The sequence below is a fragment of the Amyelois transitella genome, chromosome 6 (assembly GCF_032362555.1).
Source record: "Amyelois transitella isolate CPQ chromosome 6, ilAmyTran1.1, whole genome shotgun sequence".
In the NCBI taxonomy this organism is placed as follows: Eukaryota; Metazoa; Arthropoda; class Insecta; order Lepidoptera; family Pyralidae; genus Amyelois; species Amyelois transitella.
The window spans coordinates 72,730-96,424 of NC_083509.1; the positions used below are offsets into that span (position 1 = coordinate 72,730).

At 41.2% G+C, this 23,695-nt stretch overlaps 2 protein-coding genes across 4 annotated transcripts in view; one reads left to right on the forward strand and one right to left on the reverse strand.

Annotated features, from left to right (window-relative positions):
• Nucleotides 1-23,695, reverse strand: part of LOC106137888 (fat-like cadherin-related tumor suppressor homolog) — a 45,527-nt gene that overhangs the window by 14,856 nt on the left and 6,976 nt on the right. For all 3 annotated transcript variants that reach the window (XM_060944598.1, XM_060944596.1, XM_060944597.1), the window contains exons 2-18: nucleotides 20,621-20,709; nucleotides 16,788-19,844; nucleotides 16,427-16,706; nucleotides 16,181-16,287; nucleotides 15,892-16,102; nucleotides 15,228-15,448; nucleotides 14,824-14,940; nucleotides 9,207-9,368; nucleotides 8,406-8,613; nucleotides 8,116-8,255; nucleotides 7,239-7,474; nucleotides 6,895-7,139; nucleotides 6,286-6,469; nucleotides 5,809-6,031; nucleotides 1,543-1,872; nucleotides 877-1,413; nucleotides 73-703 (exon numbers count right to left, since the gene is read on the reverse strand). In XM_060944598.1, coding sequence (XP_060800581.1) covers nucleotides 73-703; nucleotides 877-1,413; nucleotides 1,543-1,872; nucleotides 5,809-6,031; nucleotides 6,286-6,469; nucleotides 6,895-7,139; nucleotides 7,239-7,474; nucleotides 8,116-8,255; nucleotides 8,406-8,613; nucleotides 9,207-9,368; nucleotides 14,824-14,940; nucleotides 15,228-15,448; nucleotides 15,892-16,102; nucleotides 16,181-16,287; nucleotides 16,427-16,706; nucleotides 16,788-19,829 — 6,874 coding nt within the window. In that variant the 5' untranslated portion in view covers nucleotides 19,830-19,844; nucleotides 20,621-20,709. The remainder of the gene's footprint in view (nucleotides 1-72; nucleotides 704-876; nucleotides 1,414-1,542; nucleotides 1,873-5,808; nucleotides 6,032-6,285; nucleotides 6,470-6,894; nucleotides 7,140-7,238; nucleotides 7,475-8,115; nucleotides 8,256-8,405; nucleotides 8,614-9,206; nucleotides 9,369-14,823; nucleotides 14,941-15,227; nucleotides 15,449-15,891; nucleotides 16,103-16,180; nucleotides 16,288-16,426; nucleotides 16,707-16,787; nucleotides 19,845-20,620; nucleotides 20,710-23,695) is intronic.
• LOC106133374 (uncharacterized) lies at nucleotides 9,800-12,203 on the forward strand. The gene is made up of 2 exons (XM_013333077.2): nucleotides 9,800-9,955; nucleotides 10,057-12,203. Exon 2 carries the CDS (start codon nucleotides 10,120-10,122, stop codon nucleotides 11,248-11,250), a length of 1,131 nt encoding a protein of 376 aa, XP_013188531.1. The 5' UTR covers nucleotides 9,800-9,955; nucleotides 10,057-10,119; the 3' UTR covers nucleotides 11,251-12,203.

The following is a 23,695-nucleotide window of genomic DNA, read 5'->3' on the forward strand; positions in this document are numbered from 1 at the left end:
CTTTTAGAATTTAAACTTTACAGACCCTTCACAAATTTCGGCGACGTAATGTTTGGGCAGAATGCAACTTACCGGCGTCGAAGTTAATCTCGAAGAGGGCGTTTGCGGCGTCGTCGTCCGCCGCCAGCGTGTAGATGAGCGGGCGGCCGAGCGGCGAGCGCGCGCGCAGCGGCGAGCCCAGCGGCGCGCCCGGCGGCGCGTCCTCGCGCGCGCTCAGCGCCGCGTGCGCGCGCTCCCACGCCGGCGCCGCGCCGCCGCCCCACACGCGCACGGCCACGCCCGCCTCCGCGCCGCACGCCGGGGTGCCGCCGTCGAACGCCGCGATCACCAACTGGTACAGCTGGTTGTGCGCGTCCACGGTCTGCTTCAGGGAGATTTGGCCCGTGCGCCGGTCCACGCGGAAGAGCTCGCCGTGGCCGCGCTTCATCTCGTAGCGGACCTCGCCGTTGTCGTTGGCGTCCGCGTCGACGGCGTGCACGCGCAGCACGGGCGTGCCCGGCGGCGCGCCCGCGGGCACGGCCGCCACGTAGGGCCGCTCCGTGAACAGCGGGCAGTTGTCGTTCACGTCCGACACCGCCACGTGCAGCCGCGCGCGCGCCACGCGGCGCCCGGCGCGGGCTTGCAGCAGCAGCAAGTAAGAATCGCGCTCCTCGCGATCCAACGCCAACCCCGTACTACGAACAGCACCGGAGCTGACGCCCACCTTAAAGCAAAATTGTTTTTAAAGACTGAATGACAGCTGAATGGCCTCTTAGTCTTTCAAGACTGCTGGCTCTGTCTACTCCGCAAGGGATATCCCTTGACATGACTTAATAATGAATGAATGAAAGTGATAAAACGGTCTTAAGACAATTAATTGTTTAAGGCAAAACTAACCTCGAAACCTTCAACGGGATTGAGTATGCTGAACTCGATATGTTCGTTGAGTGCTGCTCCTAGTACATTCAGTACCGCAATGGTGGTGGGTTTGGTGGAGTTCTCGATCACAGAGCCATAGTAGTCTGATTTCTGGAAAGCTAGGCCCGAGTTGTCTAGTTCTCGTACACGTATGTCTATTCGTGCAGTGTTGGAGTATTGTCCATCGGAGGCGCGTACTTTGAGTCGCAGCGCGTTACCAGCTGCGAGCGCGGTCGCACCGACATGCGACACGCGCAGCGCGCCGTCTGCGGTCAGTGAAAATGAACCGCTTTCATCCCCTTCTATTACATCGTATTTGAGCGCGCCATCGGGCGGCAAGTCAAGATCTTTCGCTGACACTTTAACAACAAATACTCCTTCAGACGTAGGCAGCAGTACGCTCGCCTCATAGGATGAGCTCTCAAATACCGGTGGGCAATCGTTGACGTCCGTCACTTCCACGATAATTTTTGCAATGCTATCCGATGGGAGGCGCGGGGAACCCATATCGATTACCTGAAAAGTTGTGAATATTATTAAAATATAGAAAAGCCTTTAACAGTAAGTAAGAATAAAACAAATAAAACGAAGGTTCTTTTTTGTAACAAATAAGTGTGCATATGACAAATAAGTAAATGCACTAACCCTAACTGTAAACTCATGTTTAGTGTCAGTTTCGTAGTCCAGCTTGGCCTGGACGTGCAGCGCGCCGGTCGTGGGGTTCACGCGGAACAGCGCCGCGGCGCCGGGCTCCAAGATCTCGAAGGCGCGCTGGCGGTGTGCGGGAGAGTCGCCGTCCTCCACCGTGAGCACCAGCGGCTCCCCCCCGCCCCCCTCCACCAGTTCCGAAACCAAAGCGCCGGGCAGCGCGGCCTCTGACACGCGGCCGCGGTATACGCCTTGCAGCAGCCGCGGAGCGAACTCGTTGCGGTCCAGCACATGGATGGACACGTGCTCGCGGGCCGTGCCTCCACCCTATCATTATCACATGTTTTGTATTGAAAAAGATTAATTAATATATAATTATAATGAAAGTTGCTTTCCTGCGGGACATAATGTGTACCAGTTGATTGCACCGGTGCCGTGGGATTCCCGGCCCAATAGAAAAAAATTGTAGGACCACCCCATCTCTGTTCCATGGCTGTCGTTTAGGGCGACTAATGGATAGCCTTATACAGGTACTTGGGATCCTTTTTTCGGCGATGGGCTAGCAATCTGTTACTATTTGTTTATTGCACTGCTGAAATACGGGATACTTTTTGTGTGAAACAAATAACAAACAGACTTTAGATTCTTAACTTTCTCTGTAATTTAAACTAAATTCAATACATTTCATTTATTACATTGAATTATAAACTATGATCTAAAATGAGTGAACTCGATTACTCATCATAATAATTATGCAATCAAAAAACAATTCTAATTTTTCTTTTCTTTTTTTTAACATCTTTTTAGCGTCTATTACCAGCCATTACTCTTATTAAACCAATGAGGTTGCAATACTCTTTTCAAATTGTGATCCCTGAATTGAACACTATTTGAATCCCAATTCTATCATAAAGCCAAACAGCTGAATGTGGCCTATTAGTCATTTGAAGACTGCTGACTCTGTTTACCCCGCAAGGGATATAGACTTGATTCAATGATATGTAGTGTCCGACCGAAGGTCTATTTTTGGCCGAAGCCGAAGCCGAAGCCGATTAATCGGCTATCGCCACAACCTTCGGCCGAAGCCGAAGCCGAAGCCGAAGGTTTATATTCTCTCAGCACTCAGTAATTAATTTTGTTCAATATTGTCTACAAGCTACAATTAATATTAAAATCATTTCAAAACCTCAATATTGAAGGTTTATATATTGACTGTCTCATATAGAAGGTGATGATATATCATAGAGGTGGTTGGTTTAGAGATAAACTAGCTGTTGCCCGCGACTTCGTCCGCGTAAATTTCGAGTTGAATTTTAATCATACAGTCAGATACAGACAGACAAAAAATGTAAAAAAAAATTCTCTATCCGTTTCAGTCAAAATATTAAATGTACAGAAAAAATATTTTTACCGTTTTATTATATGTAGTATTTTGATTTTCAGTTTTTTTACATAAAATACTCAAACAATACAAAAAAAATATATTTTTAATAATAAAAAATATCTTGTAATTGTTGGGATTCGAACTTGGACCGCCAACTTCACAGTCTTACGGGCTAACCACTGGACCATCGAAGCCGTTGCGTTGGTGTCGAAATTAAAGTAGACTACATACATATGGTCACGTCTTTATCCCTTGCGGGGTAGACAGAGCCAACAGACTTGAAAAGATTGAATGGTCACGTTCAGCTATTTGACTTAATGATAGAATTGAGGTTCAAAAAGTGATAGGTTGCTCGCCCATCGCCTAAAAAAGAATCCCAAGTTTGTAAGCCCATCCCTTAGTCGCCTTTTACTTATATTTATATGTTATAGGTATAATGCCGTCGTATAATGATAAATGACTTTGAATTTTTAATTTCGTAACTTATTTGCCGGCAATGTCGATAACTTTTTTTTTGTGAACCGATTTTGATGAAACAAACTTTAAATGTTATTCTGAGTTAAAACAAAGCAATTGGTGAAAGTTTGAAGTAAATCGGTTTAGTACTTTCGGAGATAATCGTGATCATACATACAGACAGACAGACAAGAAATTAAAAAAAAATATTTTTGCTTTCTATTATTCATTCTAAGTGTCCCTCTATCCATTTCAGTCGAAAATACTAAAGGTACAGACAAAATATTTTTACTGTTTTATTATATGTATAGATAAAAGTTTGTGATTTACCTACTGGTAAAAATAATGATTTGATTTCTTTCAAAAACACTCGTTTAAATACACGTACGGACTTGTTTTGATGCATGCAATCAGCAATGTGATATTTTGACAGTGACTCCCGGCCGCCTCATGACTTTCGTAACAGTTCGTTCAATCTCGACGGTCGCTCGGACCTTCGGCGAAACCTTCGGCTTCGGCCGGATTTTGGGCCGAAGCCGAATGTTTCGCCGAAGGTGGATTTTTTGGCCGAAGGTGGCCGAAGCCGAAGCCGAAGCCGAAGCTTCGGTCGGACACTAATGATATGTTTTGTTATGTTGATTGTAAAAGACAATTAGGGGAAGTATTAGAAACTCGATATTCTTCTGTTGGACAGGCTAGCAAGCTGCCAGTTTCTCTGAATCTCAACTCCATCACGAATGCCATCCTGCTTAACATGGTCTTCAAAGAATAGAATAGAATAGAATAGAATAAAATAGAATAGATTTATTTTCAAAATTGGATACAAGGTATCACTTATTGACGTCACATAACTTAAATCTAATTATAACTACTACCGCTTCCAAAGCGCATGTGTAGAAGAAGCGGCGGAACAAACTACACTGCAGCATTTTCATAGGACGTCAATTTACAAATATAGATCACTTAAATCTAAATCGTGGACGAATGCACATTGTCTACATTAAAAAACATGTATGAATGTAGAACTGATTATGTCAATACGAATATTTCGTCAAATAAAATAAATATAAAATAAAATATGTACATACTGTACAAATTATGTCCAGATCATGTCAAAAATACACAAGCATTTAAGAGGCCATTATGTCAAGCTCGGGCCACACATGTTTATCATTAATATAATCATCCGTGCTGTAATAGGCTTTCCTACAAAGCTCAACTTTAATATACTGTTTGAATTTTCTATCATTCATTTCAAGAACACTTTTTGGTAATTTATTATAAAATCTTATACAATTAATAAGAAATGATTTCCCTACCTTAGCCAGCCGATGTGCTGGGATCGACAACTTGTAATTGTTCCGCAGTGATCTACTAGTACATTCACCTACTTTTTTGAAAGAGTCTAAGTTTTTCCTAACATGCATGATGTTATCGAATATGTATTGGGAGGGCAAAGTTAAAATATTTAGGTTTTTGAAAAAATCTCTAAGGGAATCTCTTTGTTTAAGACCGTAGATATATCGAATTGCCCTTTTTTGTAAAATGAAAATAGTTTGTATGTCTGCTGCTGATCCCCAAAGCAGTAGACCATATGACATTAAACTATGAAAATAACTAAAATATACTAGCTTAGCAGTTGCCACATCCGTCAAATGCCTAATACGACGAATAGCGTATGCTGCAGAACTAAGCCTTTTAGAAAGTTTTAAAATGTGAGCATGCCATTTCAAATTTGAATCTAATGTTATTCCTAAGAAAGTAGTACTATCAACAAAATCTAATCTTTTACTACTTATACTAATATCCACATTTGCCTGCCGCACATTGGGAAGTGTAAACTTAATGCATTGGGTCTTATTTGCATTTAACAGTAAGTTGTTGATTGTAAACCAGTTAGAGATGGCGGCTAAAGTGCTATTCACATCATCACAGATTTCGCTACGGCGGTTCATTTTAAAAATTAGTGACGTATCATCTGCAAACAACACGATGCCAGTCTGTTTCTCAATCATGCAAGGCAGGTCGTTGATATATATCAGAAAGAGAAAAGGTCCCAAAATGGAACCTTGCGGTACCCCAATTTTTACCGTCGCTCCTTTCGATTTTGTATTATTTAAATCTACCGTCTGTAATCTATCACTAAGATATGATTTAATTAGTTCAACGGCAGCAGTATCGAACCCGTAATGAGCGAGCTTGAGCAGAAGAGTTCTATGATCTACGCAATCAAATGCTTTGGTCAGATCGCAAAACACTCCGATGGCATCCTGTGAGTCTTCCCATGCATTGAGAATATGAGTGACAAGAGCCACACCTGCATCTGTTGTACATTTCCCCTCAGTAAAGCCGTATTGCTGACTATGAAATGACTATTTGTTGAGTATATCTGTAGTGAAGTAGTCCCTGACTACAATACGCACCATGTTGACGGCAGTGACGGTGAGGTTGTAGAAGTCCCGCTGCTCGTAGTCGAGGGGCGCGGCGGTGGTGAGCGTGCCCGCGGCCGGGTTCAGCCGGAACAACCCCTCGCCGCCCTCGAGCGAGTACCACACGGAAGTGGTGCTCCGCGCCTCCACGGTGGCCAGTACGGTTCCCGCCATTTCGTTTTCGTAGACTTCGCAAACCACGTCTTCGTTGATGAATCTAATGCAAAACATAATATTACGTTTACATTAAATGTCCTCTATACTTTAATATCCGTTTTTAAACCGAGTTATGGAACAAATTTATTTTTATGTAAAGGTAGCCAAAGGACCGGAGACTAATATAAGATTTAGTAAAAATCCAAAAATGTTTAAATTTCTTCAAATGTTTTGAAATTTTAATATATTACATTGACACTCAATATAATAAATTGAGGACTTTCGGAAAGAGTATTAGTTAAAGGTAAGCGGTACCTAGGCGGCAGATCGTCGGGCTCGACAACAATGACGTGCAGCGGCAGCGTGGAGGCGCGCGCGGCGGGCGGCGGGTTGGCGGCGCGCACGCTCAGCGTGAACTCGCGCGCGCCCGGCGGCAGCGGCCGCGCCAGCCGCACCCAGCCCAGCGCCGGCTCGATTGTGAACGCGCCGCCCGCGTCGCCTGATTGGGCAATTCAATACTGGGTTCAATTCTAAATAAAAAATGTGGTGCTATTCTATTCGTGTCGGGAACCACACGGCACTTCAAAAGTAAAAATAATGTAAAACGGGTGACTGCTTAAACACCAGCCAATTATTCTCCGGGTTTCTGAAGGCATGTCCATACTAATATATACGTTACAGTTGATTGACCCCATTTCACTCAATCTATCTCGGTCACTGGTAATTATCGTATAGTTTTAGAGATAGTATGGAAATGAGTATGTTTTTGAGCATCGGTGGGCAAGTGCTACAAACAGAAGTTGATTCGAGTAACTACTTAACTTACCCAGTCCGGTATCGTGATAACCAGCTGACACCGGACTCCTTTTCAGACTAATACCAGGAAGATGATGTATCCAAATGTAAAAGAAATTGAAAGTATACCTCCAGCGAGAGAATAAACAACTTTCGCTTGATCGCCGGCGTCTCTGTCGGCGGCCTGCAGCGCGGCGACCAGCGCGCCGGCGGGCGCGGTGCGCGGCACGCGGGCCTCCGCCAGCCGCCGGCCCCACTCGGGCGCGTGCTCGTCGTCGTCGCGCACCAGCACGGTCACGCGCGCGAACGCACGCGACGCACGCGGCGCTTGATCGCGTACCCACACTGTTAACTCGTGTATAGCTGCGCTTTCCCTGCGCGTATAACAAGAGAAATAAGTATTTAATAAAAGTAACTACAGTCACAATATATGCAATCAGATTCGTTGACGTGTCGTGACGGGGGAGGCCTACCTGTCCAGCGGCCTGGCCAGCTCCAGCACGCCGCTGAGCTCGTGCAGGCGGAACAGCGCGAGCGAGGCGGGCGCGCGCGCGGCGTGCAGCCCGAACAGCAGGCGGCCCGCGCCGCGCGCGCCCAGCGCCGCCAGCGCCGAGCCCGCCGCGCGCGCCTCCGACGTCTCCACCAGGAACTCCGGCGAAGAGAAGGACACGCCGCCTTCGTTCGCGTCGTTTATTACCGTGATGTTTACCTGGAAGTGACACATACATTAAGCAACGAATGAACTTCATAACACAGGTAAATATTCAGATGATGAGTACAACAAGATCTTCAATCTATATAACAGATCTTCAAACTTGCCTTTTCATATTCATATTAATTCCGCAAAACTAAATAAAATCAGAATGTTGGATTTCAGCTTGAACAGATCTGAGATTAAAACAAATTAAAAAATACATACATACATACATATAATCACGTCTATATCCCTTGCGGGGTAGACAGAGCCAACAGTCCTGAGCGGACTGATAGGCCACGTTCAGCTATTTGGCTTTAAGATAGAATTGAGATTCGAATAGTGACAAGTTGCTAGCCTATCGCCTAAAAAAAAGAATCTCAAGTTTGTAAGCCTATCCCTTAGTCGCCTTTTACGACATCCATGGGAAAGAGATGGAGTGGTCCTATTCTTTTTTGAATTGGTGCCGGGAACCACACGGCACTGCCGGGAACCACACGGCGGTAAAAAATACAGGTTTAATTTTACCCAACTTATCCAGGTCGTAAAAATACCCTTTTTCCCATCGACCAGATTACTCCATGCAAAACTACACCCACAATCCATATATTTTTATATTTTTGTCGTCCTTTAATGATATTACTCTATGTGCTTACCGATGTGTAAACTGTGTAAAGTCCGTCGCTAACAGATATATTCAACTTGTAGGTCGGTTGTCGTTCCCAAAGTAACCGCCGCGTTAACACGAGGCTGCCGTCCTCGCGCCCGATGTAGAACTCCTGTCGTTCGTCACCATCTACAAAACCGGAGATAAAGGTAACGGCATTTATTTATGTAGGTATGTATATCTTTTTAACATTAAATGATGTCTATCTAGACATCGAGTGTTGTTGTGTATTCACAGTAGGTATTTTTTGATATAAGACGGTCATTCATATGCACTCACCAACAATATCGTAATAGAGTTGGTCGTCATCGGGGTCGGCGGCCTGCAGCACGGCCAGCAGGAAGCCGGGCGCGTCCAGCTCGGCCACCTGCAGCGGCGGCAGCGGCGCCACGCGCGGCGCGCCGCCCGCGCCCGGCGCCGCCACGCCGCGCACCGCCGCGCGCGCCTTCTGGCAGCGCGGCCGCGGCCCGCCGTCGCACGCTCGGATCTGCACAACACGGGGATTGAACTGTAGTTGACAGGTTCATCGATATTACAAATCCCTTGTAGCAATATGCATACATTTAATAAGCATATTTTATCTATTTTGCAAACCAGGACTTTCCGTTCGCCAATTTACTAATGTCACACACCAACTGTCAATCATAGCGAAGAAATTGACGCGCTCAGCCAATAGAAGCAAAGAGTCTTAATCGCGCAAACAAAGGTTTCACGGATAAGAGAATAAATACAATGTCCGACTCAACATCTTCGGAGCCGCGGTTCCTCAAGCATAACACCTGGCGGAAGATCTTCCCTTTGATGGTGGTCGAGCCCGAATCATCGCTCCCGCTACACCCGTAACCCGACACTGGTGACCCGCGAAAGTAAAAAGTCAAGTGTTTTTACCAGAGGAGAAGACAAAAATACATATTTTTCCTCGCCACTGTCTACCACGGCGACTGCATCTCACTCATTCACATTGACCTTGAAAGGTTCCTTTTATAACTTATTTCGAGAGTTATCTCAGGATTGAAAGTATTCTTAAACTTTTAATCAATATGGATACATGAGGTAAGAAGTAGTCAGCTTAATATTCACCGTAAGGTCATAGACGTCGCCGACGGCGAGCGGCAGCGCGGGCGCGGCGTAGATGCGGCCCGAGCGCGCGTGCACGCGCAGCAGCCCCCGCGCCGGCCCGCGCGCGCGCCCGCTGTACCGCACCGTGCCGTTGGCGCCCGCGTCCGCGTCCAGTGCCACTACCTGCCGTATCAAAACATACGAGTAAGTTATACATTATGTAATGCTGCGAAATCAGTTTATTTGTCAATTGTTTTTTTTTTTTCACTTTCAGGAATATTTAGCAGAGAGCGGCGTTCCGTATTAATTTAATTAACTTATTTATATGTTGCTATGCAGATGATATTTAAAAACCAAATACGAGCATGTGTGGGTCCATCGAAGTTTGTATCTCTTATTAAAAAACATTGAAAATTAAAATTTATGTGATACACCAAAATAGGAATCACCCTCCGTGCTGTTACTGCCTGTTCTGCCACTGGCCCATTTTGCGTGTGCTGGTGCTAAAAGTCTGGTTGTATTAGAAGACTTAACGGCTATGTTACGGTTAAATATATTATATACATGTAAATGAAACTCTTTGGTTCGTCATTTAAATTTACCGCGCTTTCTCCATATATTATCTGTGGTGAGGGCAAAACGATTTGTCTGGATTGTCTAACATGGAGATTGCACTTGATTAATTACTTACTAATAAGTTAACTAATAAGAAACTATAAATAAATAAGATTGTTTGAAGCAATAGCATTAAATGTTGTTTCTCTTTACAGGTTAGTATTTGCATTGTATTTCTTTAAAATATGTTAAGTTTATTAAAATGTGTATGGCAGATTTGTGACACGTTTTCTGTAAAATAAATTTCTCTTTACAGAGCAACAACTTGGCAATTGTTTCACTTATTACAAAACAACATTTAATATAGCTGTTGTAAACAATGGAAAAGTTAAAATTCGAGTTTGTTGTAAAACCGGCTGAAGATCCAAAAACAAACATAATGTGCATAACCTCAATTATGGATGCAGATAAAAATACTTTTTTGATTCCGGAGCAATTACAATCAGTGAAACTACACGATGTGGTAATACAGACAAAAATTTTTCAAAAAGTAAGAACTACACTGCAAAGGAGACATGAAAAACGACAAGTATGGATTTCTGTTACACCGGAGTTACGTGATGCCTACATGGATGAAGATGGAAACATGCAATTTAAAGGTTATTTACTGGAAGAAGTTACATCTATTTCACAAAAGCAGATTTCTACGGACACGACAACAGAAGCTCTTTCAAGAATGTTGGCTAATTTTGCGGAATCGGAGAAGGAGCCTAAACTGTTCAATTTAAAGAAGTTATCTGAAATGTTTGTAATCGATAAATTTACACAAAAAACGTCCAGTGCAACACAATGGATGATCATCTTCGAAACTGAATGTGCTCGTATGGGTATAAATGATGATACTCACAAAATTCAAGGGTTAAGGTTATTTTTAGATGATTCTTGTCAAGATTGGTATAGTTCCATGCTTATAAAGTATACATTGAATTCTGAATGGTGTATTTGGAAAAAGAATTTTTGTGAAACATATATGAACAAAGGCTGGACGCCGGTAAGATATGCTTTTTTATTTAAGTATAGGCAGGGATCGCTACTAGAATATGCTTTAAAGAAAGAGAGGCTTTTATTAGAGACAAATAAGTCAATAGATAAAACCACTTTAATTAATTTAATTGTAACTGGGTTACCTAATTTTATAGCTGATGAAATTGATAGAAGTGATATAAAGGAAACTGAACAGTTATTTAATAGTATTCGTGGGTTAGAACATCTAAATAAAAAAAAATTTGTAAATAAGGAAGTACATGTTGAAAATAAAATTAAAGAAAAATCTTTAAAGGAAAAACCGTGCAAAATCTGTGAAAAAGAAAAGAAAGGAATTCGATATCATTCAGAGTCTGTATGTTGGTTCAGAAATAAAAATGATAATCAATATAAAAAAGAGTCGATTAAAAGTGTTAATAATTCTGAATTGGAAATGAGTTTAAATGAAGTAGATCCAAAAAACTAATAATTCCACCATTAATCAAAATTAAAATTTTAATAAATGATTCCTTAGAAACATTGGGAGTTTATGATTCAGGATCAAATGTTAGTTTAATTAATTCCAGATTATTATCCTTAAAAAATTATCATATCCATAATAACTATAATAATCAGGCAAATTTAAAAACGATTAATGGTGTAAAAAAGGCTATAGGAATAGTAACATTAAAAATTAAGATTTTTCAGCTAGAGAAATACATAAATGTTTTTGTGGTAGATAAACAAAATTTTGATTACGATTTTTTGATTGGGTTAGATTGCATAAGATCTTTTCAACTAATTCAAAATGAAAACTTGGAGATAAAACAATTCTTAAACAATGAGAAAAAAATAAGCAATGAAAACATTCCTGGCTTCACAGGTAATAAAATTCAAAACATGCAATATTTAGTTAATGAAAATAATGATAGGAAAAACATAGGGGAAGATAATTTAGTAATTAATGATAAATATGAGGTCAATTTTAACGAACACATAGAAATTACAAACTTTAACATTTCAGTAGATCATTTAGAAATTCAACAACAATCAGAAATAGATGAATTAATTAACAAGTATAAATCGTTATTTGCGAAAGATAAATACGATGTAGGTAAAGTGAAGGGCTATGAGGCACATATAGATTTACTTGTAGATACATATTGTAGCAAAAGACCATACAGATGTAATTTTGAGGATAAAAAAGAAATAGAACTACAAGTTTCACAATTATTAAAAAATAAACTAATTGAAGAATCATATAGTCCCTTTGCAGCCCCTGTAACACTAGCCTATAAAAAAGAAGAGGGGAGAAAATCTAGACTATGCATAGATTTTCGTGATTTGAATAAAATAGTAGTTCCTCAATCGCAACCATTTCCACTTATAGAGGATTTAATGATAAAAACAAGGAATTGTAAATTTTTTTCAATTTTAGATATAAATTCTGCATTTTGGTCAATTCCATTAAAAGTAGAAGATAGAAAAAAAACTGCATTTGTTACTCAAGAAAATCATTTTCAATGGACCTGTTTACCATTTGGTTTAAAAACTTCTCCTGCAATTTTTCAAAGAATATTAAGTAGCATAATTAGGAAACACAAATTATCAGATTTTACAGTAAATTTCATCGATGATATTTTAATTTTTTCTCGGACATTCACGGAACACATGAAACATTTATCTCTGTTACTGGAAGCAATCTCAAAAGAGGGCTTTAGATTAAAATTCTCTAAATGCAATTTTGCACAGGATTCTGTTAAATATTTAGGTCACATAATAAAAAATAATACAATTACGCCGCTTAAAGATAATTTAATAGCAATAAAAGATTTCCCAATTCCTAAAAAAAAAAAAAATATTCGTCAGTTTCTAGGTAAAATTAACTTTTATGGAAAATACATACCAAATATATCAATCATATTAGAACCGTTACACAATTTGTTAAGAAAAGACCAAAATTTTACTTGGACGAAAATTTGTCAAGAATCTTTTGATAAAATAAAGAATATGCTTTGTTTAAGACCTATATTAGAGATCTTCGATCCAAATTTACCTATACATATTTATACAGACGCCAGTATTCAAGGTATTGGAGCTATATTAAAACAACCACAAAAAAATGGAGAAGAGAAGCCATGTGCATATTTTTCTAGAAAATTAAATGATAGTCAAAAACGAAAAAAAGCTATCTACTTAGAATGTTTAGCAATAAAAGAATCAGTCAAATATTGGCAACATTGGCTCATAGGAAAAAAATTTAAAGTGTTCTCAGATCATAAACCTCTAGAAAAACTAAATATTAAGGCAAGAACCGACGAAGAGTTAGGAGATCTCGCATATTACTTATCACAATTTAATTTTGAAGTTATATATTCACCAGGAAGGGACAATGTAGAAGCAGATAGTTTAAGTAGAAACCCTGTGTTAGAACCACATGTTAACCAAGATGAAGTCTTAAAAATAATAAATTTTCTTAAACTAGAAGAGATTCAAAAAGATCAAGAGGAAAATGAAAACATAAAACTTAATAAAACAAAACTATTATTAAAAAATAAAGTATACTTTAAAAGAATAGGAAAAAAAGAAAAAATTATACTCACTGAAGAATTTAGTAAAAAATTAATTAAAAATATACATTATGAATACTGTCATATAGGGGTGAAACAAATAGAAAATAAAATCAAACCATTTTATACAGCAAAAAATTTAATAAACAATATAAAAAATATTTGTGATAATTGTGAAATATGTTTAAAAAATAAAACTAGAACTAGATTTAAATTTGGATTAATGTCTCATCTAGGCCCTGCCACCTACCCTTTTGAAATAGTCTCTATAGATACTATTGGTGGATTTGGTGGATCTCGCTCTACAAAAACATATTTACATATTTTAGTGGACCATTTAACCAGATATGCTTACATTTTAACATCTAAAACACAAAATGCAAACGACTTTATAAAGCTTGTAAAAAAAGTTATCCCTGAAAATAAAATTGGAATGATTCTGTCTGATCAATACCCAGGCATAAACTCAAAAGAATTTAAAGGTTTTTTAATAAAAGAAAATATACCAATTATCTTTACCGCAGTAAATGCACCTTTCTCCAACGGTTTAAATGAACGTTTAAATCAAACAATAGTTAACAAAATTAGATGTAAAATTAATGAAAAGAAAGATAAAATGGCTTGGACGACTATAGCTCATGAATGTATACAGAAATATAATGAGACTGAACACACAGTTACAGGATTCTCCCCAGTATATTTACTAGAAGGAAAAGTTATTAATATCTTACCAGATGAATTAAAAGAAAAGAAGTTACAAAGTGATTTATTACAAGACAGAAAAATAGCTTTAGAGAGAACTATTAAATCTCACAACTACAATAAACAAAAATTTGATAAAAACAGGAAAAGTTGTCAGTTAAAAGTAGGTGATTTAGTATATGTAGAAAATGGAAACCGGTTAAATAGAAAAAAACTAGATGAAATAAAAATTGGACCATATAAAATATTAGAAAAATTATCAAACTCAATTTATAAGATAGATACAGGTTACAAAAAAATTGAATCAAACTATTTCCACATTACCAAAATTATACCAATAAAAAACTAATTATCTGCAATTATAAGGGGGGGAGGGGAGATGTAAATGAAACTCTTTGGTTCGTCATTTAAATTTACCGCGCTTTCTCCATATATTATCTGTGGTGAGGGCAAAACGATTTGTCTGGATTGTCTAACATGGAGATTGCACTTGATTAATTACTTACTAATAAGTTAACTAATAAGAAACTATAAATAAATAAGATTGTTTGAAGCAATAGCATTAAATGTTGTTTCTCTTTACAGGTTAGTATTTGCATTGTATTTCTTTAAAATATGTTAAGTTTATTAAAATGTGTATGGCAGATTTGTGACACGTTTTCTGTAAAATAAATTTCTCTTTACAGAGCAACAACTTGGCAATTGTTTCACTTATTACATACATACATATGTATATACCAACGTTCCATACAATTGGTTTCAATAAAATAAAACGGCAAACAACTGACCGTGGCGAGATGTCGGGCGCGAGGCTCGGGCCGCTCGTCGAGCGCGTCCCAGCCCAGCCGCGCGTCGTCCTCGTCCGCCTCCCACTCCGCGCTCTCGTCGCGCGCCGCTGCGTCGCCCTGCGCACACACACGCACACACTGCACTACCACACGACTAGAAATTCATGAAACGCGACACACCACAAATCATATTTACAAACTTTATTAAATATCTCACTAGGTTTCTTTGATTAAAACAGCTACCAATGAGACATCAATAGATTAACCCTGGATAATCTTGTAAAATCTGCTCAAATAGCGGTAAAAATAACCAATCAATCATTTATTTGTTAAACCCATTAGCAACATAACACTTTAGAGATAAACATCCCCACTTCATGCTCATTCAATAGTCCACATCATACCTGCGGTAAAACATGTTCGGTGGCCGGCGGTGGCTTTTCGCGCACGGGCACGCGCACCTCGTAGGAGCGCTGCGTGAAGACGGGCTCGTGGTCGTTGACGTCCGCCAGCGAGACGCGCACGCGCGCCGTGGTGGACAGCTCGCCGTCGGAACACTGCACTTCGAGAGCGTGGGACGCCATAGTCTCGCGGTCTAGTGTCCGCCCGGTCGTCACTATTTCGCCTGCAAGGTGCAAAATAAGAGTTTGTAACTTTATTTTATTTACCAATGCAAGTTCACCGAAAACATACGTACATATGTATGTCTGTCAGTCATGTCTATAACCCTTGCGGGGTAGACTGAGCCAAAAGTCTTTAAAATCTATCCCCATCTCCTAGTTACCTTTTACAATACATTCTAAAGTGCCGGGAATCACGCGACAATGACAACATGAATTGGAAAAATATATTAACAGTAGAAAAAAAAGTCACTCGAAATCTATCAGTGGGTATCTTTTGTAAAGAGAGAATTAAACACCAGACCATAATCAGGCTTGGTAAAAACCATAACTATGTAAAAATTACTCAGATTAGAGAAGATACATTATTATATTTCAAGTACTGTGTAAGTGTAAAAGAGCCTCTCCATTTTACAATACTATTACCTATGGTATATGCAGTAGGTACCTGTAATCTCATCAATAGAAAACAATCCGTCAGGGTTTCCAGCCACGATGGAGTAAGTGATGTTGGTGGGCACGGGCGAGGCGTCGGCGTCGAGCGCGCGCACGGCGGCGACGCGGGTGCCGCCCGGGCAGTTCTCCGGGACCTCCACCGAGTACGAGGCTTGTTCCGGCCATGGCACCATATCGTTCACATCCTCTATGTTGATATACACCTGTTAATATATTATTCACTTAAAATCTTGTCATTTTTTGAGATGTAAATTTTTTTAAGGTAAAAAATGTAACCGCACCTGTACACAGGAGTGTCTGGGCACTAAACCATGGTCTTGTGCACAAACTGTCAGCCAATAGTGCGGGGTTGTTTCTCGATCCAACGGCGTTAGTGTGCGGATCACACCTGTACGGAATTGCAACACGTAAATATTCAGATTCAGACACAGAAATTAAAAAACTGTTAGAGGTCTCAGGACAAGACAGTGGTAATATTTTTAATTATTTGTATTTTTGTTGAAAGGAAAAAGGATCAAACGTCTCACCCGCATCGTCGATAGAGAAGTGAGCCATGCCCGAGCCACCGACAACATAGTACGCCAGCCGGGAGTCGCGGCCGGGCGCGTCGGCGTCGGCGGCGGCGGCGGTGGCCACCTCGGTGCCGCGCGCCGCGTCCTCGCGCACGCCGCACGCCAGCACGGCGTGCTCCGCGAACTCGGGGCTGTGCGCGTTCTCGTCCACGTCCACCACCTCCACTATGACTGTGGCTTCGGACCAAAGGGCGGGCTGGCCGCCGTCCGTTGCACGCACGGTCACGCCGTAAACCTAATTATATTGTTCATTAACTTTTAACAACATAAAAGATTACCATGATTATGAAAAATTAAATATCTTCAATGTCATTACCTGACGCTCTTCGAAGTCGAGTCTTTTGGCGGTACGCAGAGTGCCAGATAAGGGGTCGACGGTGAAGGCGAGGTCTTCGGGCGGCTGATCGGGCAGCGAGTACGTGACGGCGCCGCCCGCGCCGAGGTCCGCGTCGAAGGCTTCCAAAACGGCGACCAGCGTGCCGACCGGGACGTCCTCGCGGATGCGCGCTCCGTACGCGCCGAGCCCAAATCGAGGAGCGTTGTCGTTGACATCATCAACGGCGACACGAACGCGCGCCTCCGCTGTTAGTCCTCCACCGTCTGTCGCGCGAATTGTTAGCTCGTAAAGGGCGCGTTTTTCACGATCTAAAGCGGCACACACTGTCACAACACCGCTCTCGGGGTCCACACAGAACTCATTTTCTTCATCACCTGTCCCCATGAGAGAATATTTGATGTGAGCAAATTCACCACTATCGCGATCGGTAGCGTTTGCACGAAATATTGCTGTTCCATTAATTGCATTTTCTGTAACGCGGAAACTAGCCAAAGTCTTTTCGAATCGAGGTGGGTTATCATTTACGTCCAGAACAGTAACAGGCAGTAGCCGCGACGCCGAACGTCGTGGAGTACCAAGGTCATACACTGTCACGTTTAAGTAGTATTCACTTTCTCGTTCACGGTCTAAGTAGCCGATCACTTGAAGATCTCCAGTGTCGGGATCTATTCGAAAAGCGGAATCTGAATCTCCGCCAGAGATTCCATAGGTGAGTAAACCGTTGTATCCAAGGTCGCGGTCACGTGCTCGTAGCCGTACTAATGACGTCCCAAGTGCTACGGATTCATTTACTTTTACTTCAACTGGAAAATCAATAAATTCTGGAGCATGCAGATTTTCACCGTATCTTGATAAGGCAAGTGGAAATTCGTCAGATAAATCAATAGCGGCATTGCTACGCTCTGCGGCGGCAAGAAGCTCTGTTAGGCGCCGCGCTACACCAGTGTCCCGGCATTCTAGCGAAGTAGTGTCGCTTGCACTTCCTCCTCCAACTAAATGTAATGTCAAAGATGTTGGATCTGCAAAGTGAGTGGAGTCGGTCGCAGTTATGTTTAAGACTCGGGTTTCCGCGCGAACGTCACTTAAATCACAAGTGAGACTCATCACACCAGTACCAGCATCCAGACCGAAGCAGTTGTCTTCATTTCCACTAATTATTCGGTAAGAGACTACATCACCTGCATCAAAATCGATAGCCGAGAGTGTCACAATTTCAGATCCGATTGCTAACCGCCTCGAAAGATAGCCCACGCAATCAACACGTTCAAACTGCGGGCGGTTATCATTAACATCTTTTAGGCGAACAGTCAGTTTCATTTCCGCTTGGCGCCTATAAGGCAAGCCCCAGTCACTGGCTCGTATTCGGAGAAGGTATTCGCGTCGCATACTTTCATAGTCCAAAAGTCTTGTAGTTCGCACAGCGCCTGAGAAATGGTCTACGTCAAAAGGCACTGGTTGTAAGTTCGCGATGCTATAAGAAATGTAAGCATTTTCACCTGAGTCAGCGTCGCGAGCCACTACACGTGCAACGACTGCACCACTCGCACCATTTTCTGCAATAGTAACTTCCAAATCATCTTGTTCAAAAATGGGATCATTGTCATTACAATCTAAAACAGTAATTTTCACTTTTGCCGAAGATTGTTTTCGAGTTCCAGCATTACCCTGATCTATAGCGGAAACAGTAAGAGTATAAAGAGATTTTTCTTCAGCATCTAATGGGACTACTGTATACAAAACTCCTGTGTCCGGGTTCACCATGAACTCTCCTCCTTCATTACCGCCCACAATTTCAATATATACTCGTGCGTTACTACCTTCGTCCCGATCGGTCACCTTAAGTCTGATTACGGGCGTATTTGGAGGGGCTGTTTCAGGTAAACTAGCCTCGTATACCTCGCGACTGAAAACTGGTGCATTATCATTGGCATCAATTAGCGTTACTGGTAAAGTGAGATAAGAAGACCTGGGTGGTCGACCGGCATCTGTTGCACGTAGCGTTAGGTTGTATCCTCGAGGTGCAGTTTCTCTATCTAGCAGCGCATGTACGACCACATCAAATTCTCCTAGTTGTGTGGAGGGACGAACACGAAAATGACCATCCGGGTCTCCGTCGACTATTTCTAAGCTGGCAATACGACCATGATCGCCACTATCGCGGTCTGTAACCTCAACGATGGCGTATATTTCAGCGGTGGAGTTCTCAATGAGTTCCGGTAGACTTCGTACATGTAGCTCAGGCGCATGGAGATTGACTTCTGCGACTCTAACTGTAAGTGTAGCACTTGCAGCTGGCGCGTCTTCACCCTTCGTCAGTAAGGACGCCCTATCGCGAGCAAGCACTGTTACTTTATGGCGTTTCTTTTCACTGGCGGATAATAGTCTCGTAATAGTCACAATACCACTGGTAGGATGGACAGCGAACTGATCCGTAAATTCCGCTATACTATAATAAATTTCACCGTTAAGGCCGAGATCGGCATCTTCTGCAGTCACTCTTGTAATACTGGAATGTACTGGAGTATCTTCTGATACGAGAACATCGTAATCAGTGGGATAAAATAATGGACTTAAATCATTCTCATCGGAAACTGTTACAGCGATTTCAGTGTCGGCTTCTAGCTGCTGTCCCGAAAATAAAGTTACAGTCGCGCGCACTTCCAGCCGGTACGAATCACGGCGCTCTCGATTGAGGACGTCGGAGTGTCCGGCACGTGTCCTTATCGATAAGAAGCAGAAGTCGCCGACGAGGCGCTCTTCCGCTTTGAAAAATTTGTCTTTGTCGCCGTGCCGGATTCTGAATCGACATTTGGCGTCACTCATGGTCAGGTGAACGCCGAGGGGTGGGTCGGCAGGTGGTTGCACGGCGTAGGTGCGCGGCGGGCTGTTCTCGGGGATAGTGACGTTGTAGAGACGGTGAGCGAAGCTCAGCTGATCCGTGGGCGGCGGAGGCGGGCCAGGCCCGGCGCGAGCGCACCACGCCACCGCCGCCAGCACCAGCCACGCTCCCGTGCCCAGCATTTTTTCGTTCTTGCTCTGTGGAATGAAATTCATACCATTAAGGAATGTAATATATTATAGTGTTTGTACGTTAAATATCTGTCGAAATACATCATTTTTTTAATGGGAGCAATTATAGAAGAGTAACAGAATCCAAAAATACAATTTTTGTACTATTGGAATTAGGAGTGTTGTCAAAACTTTGATTCGCCAAAATCGGCTAAGGGAAATAGAAGTTGAGATCAATTGAAATTTTACTTCAAGCAACGTTTAATACTTTAAATGTGGTTTACATAAACGCATATGTAATTTGGTTATTGTAGTCTCTATGGACTTTTAATAAATTAACACATTGAATGTGGGCGTATAATTTGGTTACATAAAATTTCAATAGATGGCCCTGACTTACTTTAGAACTAGCTATGATTTTTTTTCCGCATATGGTATAGCCAGGTTTTTTCTTAAGGCAATTAATTTGAAAAAATCTGGTTGTTGATGTGGATATATTGGTTTGGTTTTGCTGCTATCCCTTGATTGACTTTTACAGTCTCTTCCTGTGCAGACTTTTTAAATGAAACAAGCATAAACGGCAGCAAAATGACGCTTTTGACCGCTAAATTAGTTGAATATTACTTATGTAGTCATCAATTAAATTTAATTTTTAAGTTGTAGTTGTGGATTCCTTCTTATTTCACTTAAATACCAACATTTTTAGGCCACCACCTGAGGCAGCAATCGAGAAAGCACTGTGACGTTAGAAAGTAATATTTTATGAAATTTCCACAGGAGCCACGCCCCGGGCTGGTTCTGACCTCATGCAGCAGTGGCAGGCGGGCGCGTGCGCCGGCGCGGCGGTGGCGTGCGGAGCGCTTCACAGCATGGCCCGGCGGTCCGCGGGCAACTGGAAATGAGAACAAAAGCTTTGGAAAACTATTCTACATCCACACTCATGTAAAAAAAAATAATATACATGTTTTTTTATTGCTAGTGCATTTTTATTCGCAACGTGTAATAAATTTTGCATGCTTTCATAGTGTAATAACTAATAGCTGAAAAGTTATGAAAAATGATGGAGATCAGAAAATGTAGGCAGTATCATAAGTTTTAAGAGTATACTACTAACTTCTTCTAAGGTGTATTAACGGCACATATGATCCAGATCACCCGGAATCAGGCATGTGCCAAGCTTTGTATGTGATCTTTTGATTCTGATCAGTAGAACATCGAAATACATATTATATTAGAAAGCCGGAAATGCTGCATTTTTATGTTGCCACCTTTTCAATACCCGAGTAGTACCTACATTTCAATTTGCTTATGGTTTTTCAGGTAATGTTGGTAAGCTTAGAACTGCACACTCATCGTATCGACGGTAAATCAACGAATTTATAGAATAATTTAGATTTAGATCAATGGTATGTAGTTATTTAGTGTTATTGCTGGGACAAATCAAGCAGACATTCAACGTATTTGGTGCTCGATCCCATATCGGCTTCTCAATATCATACATACATACCAATAGTCACGTCTACATCCCTTGCGGAGTAGAAATCTGTTGCAGAGTCTGCTGTAGAGTCTGTTGATAGGATTAACTATATTATAAACATTGATTGAAAATGTAACGTTTAAGACGTTACACAATGTTGAGTCTGAGATCTGTAGCTTGCTTTGTGTGAGTAGAGGCTTATCGCGTTATCAATCGAGGACGCGCATCGCGGTCGTCGACGTCTCGGCCGCTTCTCATAGCCGACGCGAGATACCGCGCCACTCAGAGGCTGTCTCAGATGTGCACTTAAGGAAACACAGGAGACCAAGATAAATTCCTAATTAAGTTGCAAACGGACCTACTTTTAGAACGAGCTGTTATTTGGCGCTTAGCTCATAAGAAAATTAAATATCTACTCGGCATACTTTAATATATGTATATCACGATTCAGACTTTTAAAAGTTCCTACCCCATCGCCTCATGTTTTATTCCTTTAAATTGTCCCTGAATGGACTTTAAAAGATAAAAGATAATCTCGTTTAATTCTGTTTCGCCGGTTTCAGTTTTTGGAACAGGAGAAAATACTTGTACCTATCTACTTCATATGGACCCTAGATCTGTACAGATGACCTAAGATAAAATAATGAATTCATCAAATTTATTTCATTCATTTTAGAATCGAATCGCTTCATATTTTTTCCCATGGATATTGTAAAAGGCGACAAAGGGATAGGCTTACAAATTTAGGAACCCTGTAGTAGGTGATCGGTTAGCAACCTGTCAGTATTTGAATCTCAACTCCATCATTTAGCCATACAGCTCAACATGGCCTTTCAATCTTTCTCACTGTTGGCTCTATCAACCCCGCAAGGGATAAAGAAGTGGCTATACCACAGGCTATATGTGTACGTATGATTTAAAGAATGAAGACAAACAAATGACTTCCTTAAATTTATATATAGGGGGAAGTCCCGTAACGCCGGACGGCACCTAGAGCCGGACACTCGTACTATTCAAGCGAGTACAAATCAGTTCGTTTCAAAATACAAGTGAAAGGGGTGCTGGGGCATACAGGTACAAGATCACGCGCCGTGCCTCTCCAGTGACGCACACGGCCGCGACAGGAGTAACAATTTGCTGTTTTAGGCTCGAAATCACGGCGTCACCTAAATATCAATGTAAGTAGGTATTACCTTTTTTTATTGACGGTTGCTATAGTTCATGTATGCATGTCATAATATAATACTGCATGTATAAATAAATATTTTGTATGCCGTATGGCCAAACATGTTCAGTCACAACAATATGCTTCTTCATCTGCAATACATGTATGTACCCATTTATATGTATGTAATGTAACATGTTTTACAAATAAATAATCTTGAATCTTGAATGAAAATATTATACTATTCATGACAGGTTTTTGTAGTACACAAGTAGAGGTGCTTAATTCCAGTGTTACGTTTATAGACAACTATTCATTTGGTGTTGTTTAATTTGCGGTTAATAGGACATTTTTTTATAAGATCTCAGTGAAATATGAATATTTTATTATTATATTGTTCAATTGGTCGTGTGGTTCCCGGCACAAATAGAAAAAAGAATAGGACTACTCCATCTCTTTCCGATGGATGTCGTAAAATGCGGCTAAGGGATTAGCTTATAAACTTGGGATTCTTCTTTTAGGCGATGGGCTAGCAACCTGTCACGATTTGAATCTCAACTCTATCATTAAGCCAAACAGCTGAACGTGGCCTTTCAGTCTTTTTAAGACCGTTGGCTCTGTCTACCCCGCAAGGGATATAGACGTGATGATATGTATGTATCTATTGTTCAATTTGTATTGCTAAAATATTTTACATTCATTTCAATTGGAATATCTGTGGTGAAAATGTTTTGAATAATGTAACTTTATCACGTAGAAAATCTCTTTTTTTTATTTACTCACTGAAATGTTGGTTGGGGTACCTACCTCCCCACGAATCTTATAAAATAGTCATCGTATTGCGCGCCTCATATGCGTATCCTTCTCCTTCACACAGGAGAAAAATTCCCTCAATTCATAGTTATTACTATAATTCATAAACGTAAGAATTTATGAATAAAGCAATGAATATATACTACCTTATAATGATACCATTGTCGCAGGGAAGATTATAAAATAAAGATCATGCCTGGTATTCCGCCAAGTTGGCACGCGCCCTGCTGCCATAAAGATCGCCTTGTTACTCAGTAAACAGAAGATAACAAATGGAGCACTGTGTTATTGATGCTAGCAAAGAGTACGCATACGGCGTCGACCGCTGCCAGGCTTTAAAGAGTTCATTATAAAGTATATTTTGTATCGGTTGCTCTTCAGGTAGTGCGCCCGCATTCCGGCACGGTCGGGCGCGCATGCGTG

Bases quoted from the DNA above. Each gene is read 5' to 3' on its own strand.
- LOC106133374 (XM_013333077.2), top strand. From the start codon at position 10,120: ATGGAAAAGTTAAAATTCGAGTTTGTTGTAAAACCGGCTGAAGATCCA.